Source organism: Alosa pseudoharengus, unplaced genomic scaffold (assembly GCF_046254945.1).
Source record: "Alosa pseudoharengus isolate Yale_2024_CS ecotype anadromous, Long Island Sound unplaced genomic scaffold, YU_APseudo_1.1 YU_APseudo_1.1_scf_12, whole genome shotgun sequence".
Lineage (NCBI taxonomy): Eukaryota > Metazoa > Chordata > Actinopteri > Clupeiformes > Clupeidae > Alosa > Alosa pseudoharengus.
In genome coordinates, this window is record NW_027468587.1 from 29,478,251 (window position 1) to 29,497,035 (window position 18,785).

Consider the following 18,785-nt stretch of genomic DNA (forward strand, 5'->3'; position numbering starts at 1 on the left):
CGGGATTCAACTTTTTTTTTGGTGGCGTTTCTGGAACAGTCTTATGAACTGTTGCAACGTCAGAGGTGGTGTGTGTGTTCAGTATGTGCCAGGTTGTCTCTCTCTCTCTCTCTCTCACTGTGTGTGTGTCTTTAGTGCCGAGGGGTTACCGTAATTACGCAGCAGGCCTTTTGCGGAAGGGTGCGGAAGCGGAGAATATGAGCATCAGACAGGGATGGGAAATTGATGGGATATTTCCACAGGGCGGAAAAGCTTTTATCCCCGAGAGCGAGGCCGGCCTGACAGCCGGGGACGGATGGGGGTGAAATTTATCAACGACACATTACAACTCCAAATAGCCCGGGCCGATCAATGGCCGTAGTTTAAACAAAGTGCAGAACGACACATCTGAGTGCCATCAATCCCAGGGAGTGACGGACCCTGCACCGCCGACACATGCCCATGAGGAGGAGTCCCAGGGCAGGGCCAAGCCTGGCCTCAGGCTTGAGATGTCGAGGTGGTGGTCATGAGAAGGTGTGTGTGTGCGTGTGTGTGTGTGTGTGTGTGGGGGGGGGGTTATGTGAGTGATTCCTCTGAGACTGTTGGTCTCAGCTCATACAGACCTGCAGCCAGGGCCTGGCTCCACTCTCAGAGAGCTGAATCAATAGCATACAACAACGTTCTCTATCCCCCCCCCCCCCTTTCTCTTTGCTGAATAAAAAAAAAAAATGCTTTGGCTAATGCCGATTTTGTAAAGATTTTTAAGACAAGAGCTCACTGCAGAAAAAGGGGAAGAAAGGGACTTTTTTCTTTTTCCCTTCTTCTCCTCCTTCCTCTTCTTCTCCTCCTTCCTCTTCTTCTCCTCCTTCCTCTTCTTCTCCTCCTTCCTCTTCTTCTCCTCCTTCCTCTTCTAATGGCCAGCAACAGGGAGGCTGCTGCGCTGCTCAGGCCAGTGGAGCGGCAGACTGTTTGCTGCTCAGCTCCGGGTAAAAAACCAGGACGGTGGATGATTTTGATTTAGCCCAGATTCTTTTGCGTTGTTTTAATTAGGCAAGTCCCCCACCACCACCCCACCCCCGCTCCCTCATGGCCTCGTTCGGTCTGGGGAGGGACATGACGATTGTTTCGAGGACGAGCCACCGAGTAGCAGAGGAGAAAATGTCACACTGTGCCTTTAAATGCTGAAGCGAACACATTGAGAACTTCCTGAGTGTGACACCCCCCTTCCTCCGCTCTGATTGGCAGAGGCCCCCTCCTTCTCTATGTGCTCATTGGCTGCCAGTATCCAAGGGCTGGGCGGCGAGGTCTCTATAAATAAACCCTGGTAGCTTGTGCTGTATCAGCAACCCTTCCCACAATGCTATTCTCACCCTCCCTCCCTCCCTCCCTCTGCCTGTTACCTCTTTCTCTCTCAGTCTCAGTGATCTGGCCAAAGCACTCACATAAATGTTGGCTCTAATGGGGGAGTATTAATAAAACATAATAGGTAAGGGCACACGCTCATCTATAGAGACACAGGTGCCTGCACGGGATTTATTGTCACTTATGCAAGTGTCAAATCGCAGTAGTTAAATATATCAAGTGGTGTCTGAGGCAATCATTTGGGGCAATTAACCACGCATAGACCATGAGGTATACCCCCCTCCACCACTTCTGCACCCCCCCCCCCCTCCCCACAGCTGACCAAATACAGCTGCCAGCTGCCAATCAGGGTGTCACCATGGCAACAGACCAGCCCACTCCCTGTCTCTAAGGAACAGGAGGGGTGCTGATGGGGATGGCAGTGGTGTTGGGAGGGGAGGTGAGGATGGTGGTGGTGGGGTTGGACGGGTATGGAACAGCTGAACCCCCCCACCTGCTTCTTCCCGCCCACCCGCTCATGTCCGTGTCGACCCCTATCTTATTCCCTGTTAGGGTAATGGGAACAGTGGTGCCACCGAGCCAAAGTTGGACACACAACTAGGGGTGGGAGGAGTGGTAGTCAGGAAGAGAATGAGCAAAAAAACAGAGGTGGGGGTGTGTGTGTGTGTATGTGTGTAGATGTGTGTGTGTGTGTGTGTGTGTGTGTATGTGTGTGCGTGTGTGGGGGGGTGGGGGGGTAATTATTCACCAACCAGCTATAGCACACCTCACTTCAGGTGTCCCCGATACCTCATTATCTCCTACACAAGGCTGAATATGTTTATATGTAAACTAAAGTACAACATGGAGCAGCTTCAGCAACAAGCTCACCAACAAGTACAGGCTCCAACTTTCTTGTCCACAATGGGAAAGTCACCATCCAGAGTGAACTCACTAACCAAGTCAAACAGCTCACCAATGTCTGTGAAACATATCCGACTCCAATGTGTTCTGGCACACTCAAAGGTGAAGGTTAATGCACACATTAACACAGAATAACTGGCTGTTAACACGAGTACATGGGAGATTTCATGTACAATACAAATATATATGTAGATATGGACAACCCATTTGTAAATGAAAATAAAGTGTGTGTGTGTGTGTGTGTGTGTGTGTGTGTATGAGAAAGTGACTGGTGTCTGCAGTCTGGTCTAAGTGAGTGCAGGTCACAGGGGAACAGTCACACTCCTGCTCTGCCCTCTAAAACCCACCACACTGAAAGACAGGCACAGCTGAGACAACCACACCACTGTGTACTGTATGCCTCTGTGAGTGTGTGTGTGTGAGTGTGTGTGTGTGTGTGTGTGTGTGTGTGTGTGTGTGTGTGTGTGTGTTTGTGAGTACGCGTGTGTATGTGAGTGTGTGTTTGTAAGTGTAAGTGTGTGTGTGTGTGTGTGTGTGTGTGTGTGTGTGTGTGAGTGTGTGTTTGTAAGTACGTGCGTGTGTGTTTGTAAGTGTGTGTGTGTGTGTATACGCATATTCTTGTGTATGTGCAAGGAGCGGGTCAGCGGAAACTGGAACACACAATAAATAACTGAGGTTCCAATCTGTGGAGAATCCCCTCTCTGTCCTTCACTGGCAGTTAGCAGACCAGCGGCGGTACCGGTGGCACGGCGTTCCTCACGCAGACCTTCAGACTATCCTTAAATCATGGCACACGTCCTGCTACCTGCCTGCCAATCAGGCACCTTCGCTTTGGAGGGCTTTATCCAAGGTGGTACTGTGACACATGCAGCCTGGCAGCCATGGAAGCTGTCTGGGCCAACACCTGAAATATCACACCAGGACATTCCTGTCCTGCACCACCCAGCAGCCCGATCTGAGCAACCCCGCTGACCCCCCGTCTCCCACACACCAGTACACTAGTCAATGGAAGGGTGGGGTAGGGCGGTGGGGGAATGTACCTGTCCCCCCCCCCCCCACTCCCCACTCCCCAGGAAAGGGGGTTTGTGTGCAACCGTAGCGATTTTGCATCACTTCCTCTGGCGTGGCTCCTGCACTGGCGCCCAAAGGCGGAGCGCTTTCATTCCACTTCCTCTGGACCACCCACATGCTGCCTGTCTGGCTGCTGTGAGTGTGTGTGTTTGTGTCTCTCTCTCTGTGTGTGTGTGTGTGTGTGTGTGTCTTGTTTGTGGTTGTGCATTGCCTCACACCCTGCATGTGTGTCTCTGCCTGAGTCAGAAGTGAGGAGGAGGAAGAGGAGGAAAGATTATTCATAGGAGGATAAATGAAGTTTCAAAGTGCTCGTGCTGCTGCAGCCTCCAACCGCTCTCTCCCTCCCTCCCTCCCTCTCTATCTCTCTCCCTCTCTCGTGCTCACACACGCACCCGTTTACAGAGAGCTCTCCATCCTCAGAGTTTGAACTAGCAACTAGCAACTCAAGAGGCAGCACATGCCCCCTTCTCTCATCCAATAGGAATCCAGAGCACTGGAATAACCACCAATGAGCTTGCAGCTTTAGGAATACAGGAATCCAGAGTTTGAGTCACTGAAGTTTTTTTTTTTTTTCATTTTCTCTCGCTCTCTCTCGCTCTTCTCTCCCTCTCACCAGCTCACAAAGACGTGGCTTCTGTTCTGTCTGACATCTGCCTGCCTACCCAGTACGTGATAACCCCATTCCATTCTGATCCCTGTTCCCTTTCAGTCCTGTCGAACTTTAGATGGTCCCCCCCCCCCACCACCACCACCGTCCACCCCTCAACCCCAAGCTGAGTCAGACCCTTCGCTATTAATAAAGAACCATCTGGGTGGGCAGCTCAAACAGTGACACTGGTAAATTGCTCACACAAGAGTCAGACATAAAATAAAATACAACCCAACCCCAGTCAAAATCAAAAGGCTAAGACAGGAGGGGTACCAACAAGATTGAGGGAAGGGGGTGAACTAAAACAAACTGTTTGGTTAAACTAGGAACACTTGGGGCACACAATCCAGGTGACATAACCACTGCAAAGCGGGTGGACATTTGGACGACTTCAAGAGACATTTATTTAACCGAGTGTGAGCTTCCTTCCGATGCTGAAGGCGAAGCATCAGGGTCCCTCTCCAAACCGTTAGAACCCAGAGCAGCTAAAATAAAGAAAACGAGTAACTGCGGGATCGACTTTCAAAACTATTAGTAGTATTTCGTGGTTAATTCGCCCAAACTTAACCGTTTGTTTAGTTAACTTTTTTTATACCCAGGCACACCCATACTGTCCACCATCTCTCTGTCTGCCACTCCTTAGGCTACTTCTGCTGCTACGCACATGTAGTGAACAGTTTAAAGAAGGTAAGGTATCAAAAAGAGCTTATGTGCTCTGCTCATCCCACGCCTAAAGGGTGGAAGGCCACCAACGTCAAGCACACACCCCCACAACAGCCTCCTCTCGCGCCCACGGTCTCTTCTGTCAAAGTCCTGCTCTGAGGTGAGCCAGTAGAGGTGGTATGATGCAGGCAATTGATATAAACTTAACTTTAGGGTTTACTTCCTACTTCCTGACTCCTCAGCAACAGAGGGCAGAAAAAGAAATGAGAGAGAGAGAGAGAGATGATGTGTTGAGGAGAGAGAGAAGGGGAAGAGACAAAAGAGAGAGACAGAGACAGATTATGTGAGAACAAGTAAACAGACAAGAGGTAGAGAGAGAGAGAGAGAGAGAGAGAGAGCGAAAAGGTAGAGTTGCTAAATGTTTAATGCGCTTTCCGTGATGGAACTGGCTGTGTCAGCGTGGATACAGTGAGCAATACACGCTGGGGAGGGATGGGGGGGTGGGGTAACGGTGCAGGGAGGGGTACTGCTGGGGAATTGTATGTCTGCCAAGAGATGTAGGACAGCTAGAGCCTGGACTAGCCCTATGTTCACGCAGGTTCACCCACTTGCACTCCACTGGCGAACAAAATGTTTCGGCCCAAACCGTTTGAGAGTCCCAGAGATTGACCGGGGAAGGGGGGGGGGGGTGTTGTTCACAGGAACTGGCAGCACGGGGATGGCTGTAGCACCCCATCTTGTAGAGACTCAAGTGTGTGCGCTTTTTTCTCAGCTACGGTTACGTGAGTTCGACCAAAGATTGGGTGTCCTGTTGGACTCATTCACCCCTTGGACAATGTCCCGATCTAACCAGAGGACAGAGGTCAAAATACACCCTCCGTCACAGTCATCCAACAAGTGGCACCAGTAGGCGAATCCACATTATATGAAATATCACCTTCCAAAGTATCCTGCAGAGATGAATGCTCATATGTTTTCTTGACCAAAACCTGAGGATCAAACATTCACATACATGATGCAACTGAAATCGTATAACTCACACAAGAAACTTACCATGTTTCAACTCTAGACTATAAATTGGCGCAGGAAACAAACAACTTCAAAGGAAGGGGGAGGGAGAGGAGCAAAGTTCAGAAAGTGTGCTTGTGTCTGTGCTATCTGTTTGTGTGGGAGTGTGGGGTGCACCCAACAAATGTCTCCCCCGCAAGGTCCAAACTCCACTAACATCACAGGAAACACATCTTTTACTGTTTTTTTTTACTGTTTTTTGTTTTGTTGCTGCACTCTTTTAAAACACTTATACAGAATATTGTATCTTTTTTTTCCAAAGGGATGCTTTCAATCAACTTCAGAAATTTGACATAGTTGAACAGAGAGAATGAGAAGGAGAGGGACAAACAGAGAAAAAGAGAGAGAGATGAGGAGAGAGAGGGGAGAATGGGGGGGGGGTGCAGGGTAACACGTTGTGCCCTAGGTTCATAACTTGCATAGTGCCTTTCACTCTGGGGGTATATTTATCTTTAAGACAGTAACTCAGGCCTCCAAAACCCAGCTATGTCCACATTGCTCCGCCAGAGCGACCTCGCTGAGATGACGAAAATAGACAGCGGGAAAAAGAGTTGGTTGGCGACACGGATATAAATAACCTAATTTAATAATGAATGAGGAAAATAGCTGGAAAGCTACCCAGTTATCCAGGTATGAGAATGCCTTGCACCCAGCCACCTTGCTAGCCTCATCAGGCACCCTGCCTCGTGAACCCCAGGTCCTGGACCTATTACTGAATGAATGCTTTGATTCACACCTAAACTGCTTCAACTGGAAAGGGATGTGACCAGGGCCTGCTCAACCAGATGTCCTGGGCTGCGTTGGGTATCAGCTTGGCCTGAGTTGGGTATTAGCTACAAAAATTAGGGGTTGTCGTTTTCAGAAAAGGTGTAATTCTTGCATAACACACAGGGTCAATAGTGAGAGCCTTACTACTCCGGTACAGTCTCCTTAGGGCCAAACTAAAACTGAAACATTGTCATCAGTGGAGGTCACCTAAAAAAAAAGCTTTGTCTCCACAAAAGCAAAGTATCTGGCCTTTCAGCTGTATTCCTGAACGACAACTCAAAATAGTGCCGATGATTTTTCATATCTGTACTTTTTTTTTTTTCATTTTGTGAAGTGACCCAGATCTTGTATCCTTGATGAGAGCTGGCCAGAGTGGAGGGCAAGAGAGGTTGGGCTGTAAGCAGGGCGGAACCTTCCACAATCCAATTTAAAGCTTACATTGGTTGAGGGAGAAGGAGCGGGCATGTTGGGTGGCTGCCCCAGTCACAGGATGTGGTACCCAGTACTCATCTAAGTCTTAACCACCCTCAGACAGGAAGGTCCTGACCAAATCAACAGGTGTCCACAAACCTGAGGCACAGGTTAGTTTGAGCCCTTAGAAAGAAAATTGTGATGCCTATTTAGTGGTAGTGACATCAGTAAACATATTTCATTCTTCACACTCTTGTATGGATTGATTGATCCAGGGATTTTCAATCGTTTGACTCCTGGGGTTCAGGAGTTATAACACCTGTTGAAGTTTTCCCATTCTGTTGTAGTAGTACTGATAATGCCAATCTACAGAAGCAATAAATTGCTTGTTTGGAAACTTTCTTGTAATGGGCCAATTAAGCAATTATATCTTAACTGCATTAAGCAGCTTAGCAATTGACGGATAATTGAATCCTTTAATTCAATGCTTGGACAGAACGAGAATTAACTCCTTTCCAAAACAAGCTAAGTAATAACTGAAAAGGGAACACAATTTGGTGTTCATGCGAGAACAACTAGTCTTTCACCTATCCAAAACATTGTTACAATTCAATTTTGCTTGTTAAGTTTCACATCAAAACTGAAAAATATTTTTTCACATTTTTTTTCCAAATATTTCTAAAAAAATAGTAAAAATGTTTTTTTGAAGTTAAGCCGTCATATTTTGTTTCTTAATTCTTACTTGATACCCACTATGCAGCGATTGCATAACATAAATTTGATACCCTTCTGCAGAAATTTGATAAGTCTTCTGAAAGACTTCTGCTTTCTAAAAGAAAAATCCAGTCTCTTCAAGTAAATCAGTTCAATTTACCCTCATCTGTAATGTGCTGGAATTTCATAGGAACACACTGTTCTGTGTGGCTGCTTGCTGCATTGTGGCAACTATGACCTGCGGTGCATCCTCATAGACCAAACCTTGCTCATATTCCATAGCAACAGCACCATGCACGTATAAGCATACGAGATATGCATGAGACGAGTCCTAGAACCACTTAGTTGTGCACGGATGTCTTTATTCCCACAATTGTTTGCAGCAAATGGTTGTCGGGACAATGGTGGGAAAGGGAGCGGTACCTGACGGTGGTCTCTTAAGCCATATGAGAGAATTCACAATAGATGTCCAAAGTGTGCATGGAAGCGCCTCTGGGGTGTGCTAAACCTTTATATGAGAGACCACCTGGACTGCCATAACACCAGAGGTGCTTCAGGTGTCTAAACAGCAAAAAAAATGCCATACAGGTTACTAAAAAGGCTTTGATAAATGGTTTACTTATCACTTCCTCTACACTAAGACACAAGACTACAGACTCAACCGCCCTTGCAATCATTTTCAAAACAGCACAACTTCTCCTTCTGTGCATCCAAGTGACAGATTTAGTTAAAAATTAACCCAACAAATAGTTTCTGATGAAAACGTGTAATACTAGCAATGTTTTTTTTTACCGACAACCCCTTTGCCTGCACTTTCACCTCAGATAAAACGTAAGCAAAATTATTGTAGGTCTTCCCCGATTCATTCGTCCGCCTCTTCTCTCCCTCGTGGTGACATCACTACTGTAATACTGTTTTTTTTTCTGTAACTATGACAGCACACGCTTTTGATGTTGTTTGTTGGTTCGGGAGAGAATGAGCTGTGACATCACCACTTAAGTACAGGCAACATACATTAAAATGGAAATGCAAACGAACATCCTATGAAGTCAGACAGCACTAGTGCTTTTACCTGAAGAAAGTTAAGCTTACATCTCAACTATCCAGAACATCATTCAAATATGAAGCAGAGTTGTATCAAAACAAGCAACAGCTAGCAGAAATAAAGTTTAGACTGCAATCTCTTCCTGACACGGTAAATACTACCTTAATAGAGTCAGTAAAAACAAGAAAATCCCAAAAAGGGATCAATAATCTTGAATTAAAATAAGTTATTTTGTTTAGTACCACACCGTGGGATTGTAAAATCGGTGGCTCAACAACACCCTGTCCGCATAACATGCATAACACATCCCAGTACCATTCATCCTCACACTCAACAGGTGCACAAGTAGGAGGAGGGGGGGGACAGGTTGTTATTGGGAAACCCACTGTCTCCTCCGTCAAGAAGAGCAGAAGAGCACACAAACTTGCAGATTATGTAATCAAGACTGAGATCTTATAGCTCCATTACATTTAACGGCATTGTAGATGTGCTTGTGTGAGTGTGTGTGCTTTGTTTACGATGCATGCAGGGACAGAGAAACAGAGATAGCACTAACTTCTTGTCGGCTTCCGTAGCAGGTGTGACTGGGGTATGTAGCGACTCTGATCTGGGTTGCCAATCCAGGATTCAGTCGGCAAGTTTGCGACCATTCTGTTAGAAGGCTGCGGCTTCTCCTCAACTGACGAAGTGATCACCATCGGAAACGCTTACGTGGGGGCTGTAGTATCCCAGGAATCGAGTCAATCAAGTTTATCGGTGTGTGGATCCCGATAAATTACTTTGGAGAGAGTTGTGGACACGTCAAGTATCAAGTAATCCTTGCCAAATAAATCTTCAGACGTTCTTCGATCCAGCACTGTACATCCAACAGCAATAAAACTCAAGTGTGAACCGTAAAAGGCAGGTATACATAAGGATCTGACTTGGGTTTACCACAAAATATTCTTCAATTACTAATGAAATCCTGAAGCGACAAAGACAGAAGGAGCTGATGAACGAAAAGGCACCATTAACTTGTTTCCAAACAGATTCACTTCTGTCATTACTATTCCCTTTATTACTATGTTTCTCTAAGGCAATGACTTGGGTTTCAGGCAACAATGCTCACTTTAGACGTAAAAATATATTTACTTAAACTATGTATTTGCTATATAATTTATATATATATATATATATATATATATACACACACACATATATATATATATATATATATATGTATCTCTGCTCTTTCTATATAGATATATATTTATATTTGTAGATATATATGTATAGTTTTCTCTGCTCTATGTTGATATTATTTGGTTACAAAATGTCTACTTCACAGCTACAGATGTTTCACAAGTCCCATTAGAATTGGAAAAAAGTTTGTCTGCAGTTCAAGATTTAAAAAAAAAATCAATGGTAGGTAAAACCTTGCTGGGCCAGGACCCACACTTAAATTTTCCAGTCAGGATGATTCGCCAGCTGACAAGGGAACCAGAGCTAAACCTGGAAGTGTTGGTAGGCTGGGGGTAGGGGGTGGGGGGTCTCAATTTCCAACACCATTTACCCCATCACTCTCACTAAAAATAGCAGTGGCTTCTTATATTCCGTCTAGGTTACCTACAGTGAACTAATCAGTCACTATGAAGCAGGTAGGTGACAACAAACGTAAAACATTGGCTAATTTCCTCTCCTTCACCAGGAATCCCAGTTGGTTAATCCTAGTCAGAGAATACAATTCTAGGGGGGGAAGCTTGATTCCAGAAAAAAAAAAACAGATATCAAAATAATGTGGAATATGTATAAGTAAACTTAACGTTGATCAGTCTTCTCCGCCAGACAGCAAAAAAATGCACCCTTCCCCCTTACACGGAACTAACGCTAGCAAAGTCCGCAGATGTCAAATGATGACCTTATGTGCTGGCAGGTCGAGGGAGGGGGGTGAAATGGGGCACGAGGCTCAAAACAGCATAAAGCTTGTGAATAATGCTGAAGGAAGAGGAAACAAACACGTGCATGCAAAGAACACACAAAGTAACGAAACGAAGCAAAGTGCGGAGGTGCAACCGATGTCACAGGCACAACATTTAACGACTGCTTTCAAAAAATCCTTGATGTCTTTCGTGAGAGCTTTCCCAGAGTCTCAGCGATACATACGAAGACAATTCCTGAAGACGAGGCTCACAATCAAAGCCTCCGTTTGTTTTCTTCGTAACAGGTCCTCAAAACAATTAAAAAAAACCCTGTTGTTTCAGCTTTACCAAAAGCTTTATTTTGTAGACGCGGTGGTCTTGAATATTATGGGAAATCCAAGCGGTCCACGGGTCCGAAGGTTTCCTTTAGCGAGAAAGTAATGACAGCTCACTTCACAACAACAATGCAAGTAACTGTCCTTTTTCCGTCAATGCATTCCCCAACAACAACACGAGTGGCGAGAGTTATTACAATACAAGCGTTTTAGGGTAATCTTGCGTAGTCAGATTTGTGCCGGAAATTTTCTTCAAGGTTCCCAGCTACTTAATGTCGAGATCAACAAAAACTACAAAGATCTTTTCCTGTGTTATTACTTCCATCCTGTCTGCTTGTCTGAAGCTTCCGCGTAGGACTCAGTTGGCACTCGCTCTCCTCCTGCGTGTCTACTTGAGTTCGCGAGCGCTACTGTCCCCCTGGTTTTCGGATTTCACTCTTATGAATCTTCCGCAAGAATTTTGTCCTCCGAAATTATTTCCGACTCGAGCGGGTTTAAGTCATATTCGCCCCTTTCCCGTTATTACTCCCTGTTGACTAGCCTCTCTGTCCGGCTCCAGATCCACACCCTGCAATGAGGATTGTTCCAACAGCTATTGAAGCGCGGGGGGGTGGGGGTGGAAAGGGGGACATCTGAGATATGCTCCTGACAGGAGCTCGGTTGACGCAGCTCTTCGCGCATAAATGTTTTAGCACCCAAAGAAGCGGATCTACTGGGAGAGTCATGGAACAGCTATAGGGAAGATGACGCACACTTTTATCAAAACACATTAGTCCAATTGTTATATATGCGAGACACAAGTGCTTGATCAATTCAACCCGCACATATTTTGACTTCCCCCTACCCTACGTAGTTGCGCCACCAAGCCGGTCCTCTCCATTTATAGTTACTTCGCAGATACATATACTGTACATATATATAGACAGAAAACGACTAACAGTTAAGTGCCCACGCTTAAATGCACATAAGTGAATAAGAGAAAAGATCCAATAAACAACGCAATTTTGACAATAATGCAATTTGTTTGGGGAGCTATATAATGTTTCCACACTCAGCTGTTAAGGACTCCATGTCTCACCTCGGTCATATGTTCTTCATATTAGAAATCCCGATTAAAACTAAGTGTGTATGTCTTGTGTTACCTAATTACTTATAAATAACTGTTTGGGGGAAAATCACAAGTGTATATCCGAATTCTCTGTGCATGGATCTATACAGGTTAGTTATTTCTAAAGTGTGTGTTTGATTATGAAGTGCCCTTAAAGTTTCAACTTATTTCAACTTTTCTGTGCTAAAGCGCGCACACAGACCTTCCTATTCGTGGAGTTCTCCTTCTCCTACTCCCTCCCCCCAACCCAAAAGCGCGTTCACAGACATCTCATTCTCCACCCCCTAGTGCGCGTTCGTAGGCTCTGTTGCTATCCGACGCCACGGCAGCTTGTGCGCTATTGGTCAGAAGAGGTCCTCTCCACTGCTTCAATTGGTCAAGCGCGGTATGTAGGCGGAGAAAGATGAAGCGGCTGCCCTGTCCCCCTAGCTCCTTGTTGTCTCCGAACGCTGCGCGGAGGCAGAATGATGTGCACGCGGAAATGGCAAAAGACTTCAGGTAGATTGATAGGGGAGGGGATAAAACAACAACGGAAGCAAATAAATAAATAAAAATATACAAATGCAGGGGAGGGCATACCCTTATCAAAAGAACGTTTGTTCTGCAATACAGACTCGGTCACCGGATATTCCACTGAAACTTTACACTGCCAACTTAGTTTAGACAAAGTATTGACTTCAAACTAAATCTTAGATAATTCCACGGCATCGATATATTACAGAAAATTACAGAACGAGCACTTGACACTATCTGTGTTGTACCAAACTTCCAATATTGCAAAAAACAAAAGTCTACATACTGTACATATGCACGCAAAGGAAAGGAATGCCGTCTACACAGCTCCCCTATTTTTGATGGCCTCTATGGACTGACTGCATCCTAAGGGTCACATGCAAATGTTCTATGCAACCGACCAAAACCAGAGGTCAATCTAGTGGACTTTGGCTATGCATTTGCAATACTCAAGACCTGTTGTTAAGGCAATTCATCTGAAGCGTTAATAAACAGCAGTTGTATTACCCCAGAAATGTATTACATCATAACACCCCCTGGAGTGAACTGTGATACAGCAATACATTAGCAAGACCGTAACAAAACAATAAGTTTATATCACTTTTCAACTTTAACATCTCAGTTTCTCACGTTGTTTGAACAGCACGGACAGTTAAGTAATGCTGTAATAACCTGGCACTGGTCTTTTAGGAATGTCCGAGAATAATTCGTGTTGTGTGTGGAGCAGCAGCAGCAGCAATTCCTGCTCCTATGAAATTGCGAGTTCATAAGTGTATATTGTAGTCTTAAGAAGTGTAGCAACTTGAGCAATGGGAGGAGAGGCACAAAACGAGGTTAACCATGGCGTCATTCTTTCACGGTAGCCAATTTGTGCGTGTGTCCCCCCCAGAGAGAGAAAAAACAACAACAAAAAAATAGGTTCTACCTCTTGTATAGGCTGTTTGATGGACAACGACGTTGTCGTTACGAAATATGTCCAGAAACCTTACACATTAAACCCGTCTGACGCATTTATGTGCTTTATAGGTCAAAGTTCATTCTACAATGATTAGAGAAGTTTAGTGAGAAGGGGGATGGTCACACCCGAATCGCAGTACATGGGCTTCAGGAAGAGTATCGGAAACAAATGAAACATTCATGTAACACTGATATACAAAATCACACCCACCTCTAACCCCCAAGGAGGACAATTACATTTAAAAAAATCTTTCTTTAATTACTGAGTTTCTAAATTATCATCTATAGGCCTTCGCATTGTATTTAAAATACACATACTTGAAGACGAGCACTTGTTAATGCACAAAAAATGGAATAATTATGTTAATTTGGTTTAATTCAAACTACCTTGTTTAACATTTTAAAGTTCTACCCCTCACAAGCATACACAGCGCGCATTCCATTCACAGCGGTATTGCAGCTCGAAAGTCTTTGCATTATTTTCATTTTATACATACAAATGTACAGATAAATGTTTAAATGTATATGTGAACTGACTCTCGAGAGGGAATGTGACTCGGTTCCAATAAATCACGTTCGCAAAGCTCCCAGACACCCGAGATTAAAAACGCAAGGCGAAGATTCCGGGACTCACGTGCCTTGCAGCAAAATTCCACCCGGCAACTACACACTGTACCATGGTAACAGCCCTGCCATTGGTCCCGGGTGCGTTTTGAAATGACCAATGGGAGGGCCGGCAGCGGGTGATGCGTGTTGCTAGGTAAACATGATGCAGTGGGAAGATACGGTAGTCGAACTCCACTGAAGAAGCTAGCGAGCGCAAAAGGAATGGCGGGGTAACACAGCAGCGAATTACAATTACACTGCGGGGAGGTTGCCGGGGTTGTGTTTCAGCTCTGCAAAAACTGGATTTTTTTTAAGTGAACACTGTGGAGCTAGATATCTCTTCATTTGTCCAAATGTATGCAAGGAGAGGAGCATGATTTCCGCCCTAAAAGCAGATCATGCACCGGGTTTATTGAGAGCAAATCATATGCTTTCCTCTGCTGTATTTTCAGCCTCCTTATCTACAGGCAGAACGTCCAAATATATAGCATAGCTAACCGTTCTGTGCCGGAACACCTCCTGTTCACCAAGAGTCACATCTTTACAACTATATAAGGTTACATGGTGTGCTTTGACCCCCTGATCTCAAAAATAGACAAGTAAACTGTTATTTCCCCACCAACTCATTCTTCACTGGTTGATCAGGTGTGGGCTGACCACATGCAGAACATGAACTTAAGTTAGCAAACAGGTGGACAGTTCAGCAAAAGGTCAAGTTTTCCCCAAACATATACTTCTCAACACTGTCAGCAGGGGACTAGTTAATTTTCTATGTCTCACTTGGTAACAGCCCAAAATAGGAGAGAATGGGCATTCAAGAAAGACAGCACTGAATTTAACCTTTTAAATTATAAACAAAAAGTATGATTCCCAATGTGAAAAATAATGTAAAGCCAATCTCCATAACTTTAAAAGACAATTGCACTATATTCAATCGTTTAACCCAGTAGCTCCTGGGGCTAATGCTTATTAAATATTCCAAAAACTTCAACTCAACAATCAACAGAAAGAGAGTGTACTAAACACATGCTATATAACACACTTCAGGAGCCACACCAACAAACCATGTGCCACCCAGAAAAGACCAGTTGTATTTCTCAGCAGAGGCTATATATTGTCTGACAAAGTTTAAAGTTACATGTGACAAAAATGGCCCAATGTTGCTAGTGCCGTGGAAGTTCTGCCAAGAAACCCAAGTGCTGGTCGAGTCAAGTTTAACCTGACGTTTGAGGTTTCATCCAAGAATAGGCTGCATGGGTGTCCCAAGAAAAGACAGCGGAAATAAACCTTCAGGGGCCCTAACGTGCCGGACATGTCAATGGCACACACAAACGGGCACTTGACTGGTTAAACGATCCACCACCCAATGAGAAACATGCATATGGATTGTTCAAAGGTGCCAGTTATAAATGGACCTCCCTTTTCAGCATGTTTATGAGAGACTATGTTTACTAAAGTGTTTGTTGCAAAAGTTTTGTAAAAGTGTCTGTACAGACGCTCACAAACTTCTCAGTTATAATGAAGGGGGCAGGAGAGTAAAGTGCTGTACTCTGATTTAAGTCAAGTTTAATTCAAAATGTTATGCAAATCCTTCAATTGCAGCAATATAAAAAACAGCTCACTGAGGCAAGCTACTACCAGGGCCTCCACCACAAATCACACCACAGATTAACATTCATCGCAAGCTTCACTGGATCAAAAACACTGAAATCTTTATGTCCCATTAAATGCAATAGTAAGTGACTGCATTTTCTAAGTCTTATATCTTATGTGTGTGCGTGCATGTGTGCGCGTGCCTGTGTGTGTGTGCATAAGTGTGTGTGAATATGTGTGTGCACGCGCACACACTTGCAAGAGAAAGAGCTTGCGCATCAGCCCACACGTGCCAGCGTGCTTATGCCTGACCCTTTCATGGAGAGAGACACAGGAGAATCCCCACTGTTAATCCCTGATGAGGCTCTCCCTCCTCATCCTCCTCCCCCTCCATGTGACCTTTCACCTGAAAAGTACACATCTTTGCTAGGAGACACAAGAGACAGACAGAATGTCAGTGAGAGGGGTCTGTTGGCATCCTCACAGTACCTGACAAATTGGTACTGCAAAGTGACAAAGTGACACCTGATTACTTACGTCCCTCCTCAGACACCTTACTCTTGCGCGCATTCGCTCGCATGCATGCAAACACACGTGTTGCAGTTTCAAACACTTGGCTATACCATGACACTGTCTACAACAGAGGGATTATGGTTTATTACAGGGTCAAAAAGAGTGTATGGCAAGATCAAGTGACTGTTGGGGCTGTTCCCAATCCCAGGCCAATCCCAAGCCAAGGAGGTAGGTAGGTATGTAGGTAGGTAGGCCTGCCGACAATTTCGAGGTAAAAGATGCAAAAAAGGCTACTTTATAAAAATCATACTTGCGCCACTTCTACCTCTATGTTGTTTTCACTTCCTCTCTAAAATGTAACTGAGAGAGCACATTTTCATGAATCATAACACAGAAATTGCCTCTCTTTATAGCACTTACATGTATACATATGCATATATTGTGTATTATATATATGCATTGAATTCCCTCATTGTTTTGTGTGTGTAATAGTGGAGGGAAGAAACAATAGCAGAGCCAGTAAGAGTGGATTTTATGACCAGGGCACTAGATTACCAGGGTGTGACGTGAGCCAAAGGTTGTGATAATTGAAGACTGTATAGTTGCATCTTTCTTTGCTGCCCCCAGTGGCCAAAAGAGTGAAGTGCATGAAGTCCAAGTGCAACTGCAAGAGTAGAGCTGGCAATTGAATCAGACTGTGAGCCAGCGTGCTTAAGGTACACTGTAGGTTAGCAGTTCTGGGCCAGATGCCAATTAAAGTATTTGACGGAGAAGATTTGACCCTGAGAAAAATATCTGGATCCTGAATACAGTGTTAAACTTTTCTAATCACTTTTGAGGTCTGAGGTCACAACTTGTATGTTACAGCTAAGCTTACTTCCAACTGTTGTAAATGAAAACTCTTGAAGGTTAGGACCATCAGGAAAACAGCCCAATAGGTCTGAAATAGTATGACATTAGACATAAAAAAAACTCTACAGAGGTATTGCCATCACGAGAGCAACACGACATCTCTGGAAAACAGCAAAATTATCTTGTGTATGCAAAACAGTGTCTGAAATCAATTTCATGAAAATGCTTTTCAATAAAAAGAGATGGCTTATTTTGTAGAGTTTTCAGGACTTCTCGTAACTACATGGTTTGAGGAAAATTTACAAAAAGCAAAAAGTGCCCTTCCACAAGAGACAATGCTGGAACACATGCAGGCACCTGTTGAAGCAGAGTACGATGCATCAGGGTACAAACCGAAAGACTCACTGCACAAATTAGGCACCTTCATCCATGAAACACTTGACATCCTTCCTTGACATCCAACTATCCCAACAGGTTTGCATCCTATGAAGCAATGCTGAGAGCATATTTTTTGTGACTCTTTATGATCCAACTTGGCAACTATCACTTTGGCATTTTAACATAGCCAAAACACATACTAAAATACACATTCATCTTATCTACCAGTTCATTGGACACCTTTTATATTGATCAGCATTGTGTGAATTGCATATGAGTTTAAAATGCTGAGGGAGATTAATTATGACAGGAGAGAGTGGTGGTTGTGGTAATGGTCAGAATATTGTGGAGTAATGGTCATCTTGTAAACAGCAGTTTTTAATCATGCTGAGCAAATAGTTCCCTACAAAAACATAGGGCTTATGCAAATATCAATACATCCATCATCCACATAACTTCTTTTGAATGGTATGCCAAAAAACAATCTTTATGACCACATCACCTCAATTACCAATTATTACTAGTCTTTTAATAACATTCTTACATGTCATACAAAGCAGTGTGGTAACAATGCAATTAATGGCAGACGACGATGACTTTCATCAACAAAGTCAAGGTCAGTAGAGTAGACAGGAGTTGACAGAATCATGACATTACTGGATCTTTCAGAGAAACCATTCTAAAGAATGTCCTCCTGAACCTGACAGGTGGGTCCTGGGCGCTGGTCTCTCCAGCAACAGTTAGGCTACAGAGGCGTTCTTGTGTTCCATACGTGTACACCAGCCACAGTGCAGGCCGCTCCAAACAGCCCAGGGGGAGAGAAGCCCTCTCACAGAATTAAGATGCACATCAGTATCCCCACCACCGACCCGGCACTAGAAGCAGCGGCGGCAGCAACTGACAGTCGCACAGCCTCGCAGGACTTCCCCCATCGTTCAGCATCACGCTTTCCTTTCTCCTTTGCAACCAACTCAGCATTTCTCTCCTTGTCACTCAGTCTTCTCCGAGTTTCCTCTCTCCCGTCGTCTCCTTTCCCCCCTCAGTCACCCGCATACCTACCGATTCCTCCTATACTGTGCATACGATGTGATTAAGCTTCTGTTAAGCCAGCCATAATCTCTAGGAGCTCTGGCTATTTAATTCTTGCTGTGCCAGCTTAGAGCCGCCACGGAGGCTGACAAGGGTAGTGCACAGGCATGCAGGTCCACACACAGGCGCGGTTTGGCCACTGCAGACAACGACGACGACGACGACGCATCAGATCAGTCTAAACTTCCCTCCCAGGACAAGAGGACCACAAGCGTGAGCTTGCACGCACGCTCATAGACATTACAGACTCATGAATGCAACATTGCTATGGTCTTCCGGATACTGTGGCACCGAGACCCAGCCGAGTTGC

The 18,785-nt window shown here is 44.6% G+C and overlaps 1 protein-coding gene across 9 annotated transcripts in view; it reads right to left on the reverse strand.

Annotated features, from left to right (window-relative positions):
- Nucleotides 1-18,785, reverse strand: part of dyrk1b (dual-specificity tyrosine-(Y)-phosphorylation regulated kinase 1B) — a 45,409-nt gene that overhangs the window by 16,250 nt on the left and 10,374 nt on the right. For 7 of the 9 annotated variants that reach the window (XM_076280723.1, XM_076280721.1, XM_076280722.1 and 4 more), the window contains exon 1: nt 9,190-9,786. The exons of the other annotated variants lie outside the window; for them this stretch is intronic. In XM_076280723.1, coding sequence (XP_076136838.1) covers nt 9,190-9,331 — 142 coding nt within the window. In that variant the 5' untranslated portion in view covers nt 9,332-9,786. Of the gene's footprint in view, nt 1-9,189; nt 9,787-18,785 lie in introns of those variants that run through there. 9 annotated transcript variants of the gene reach the window in all.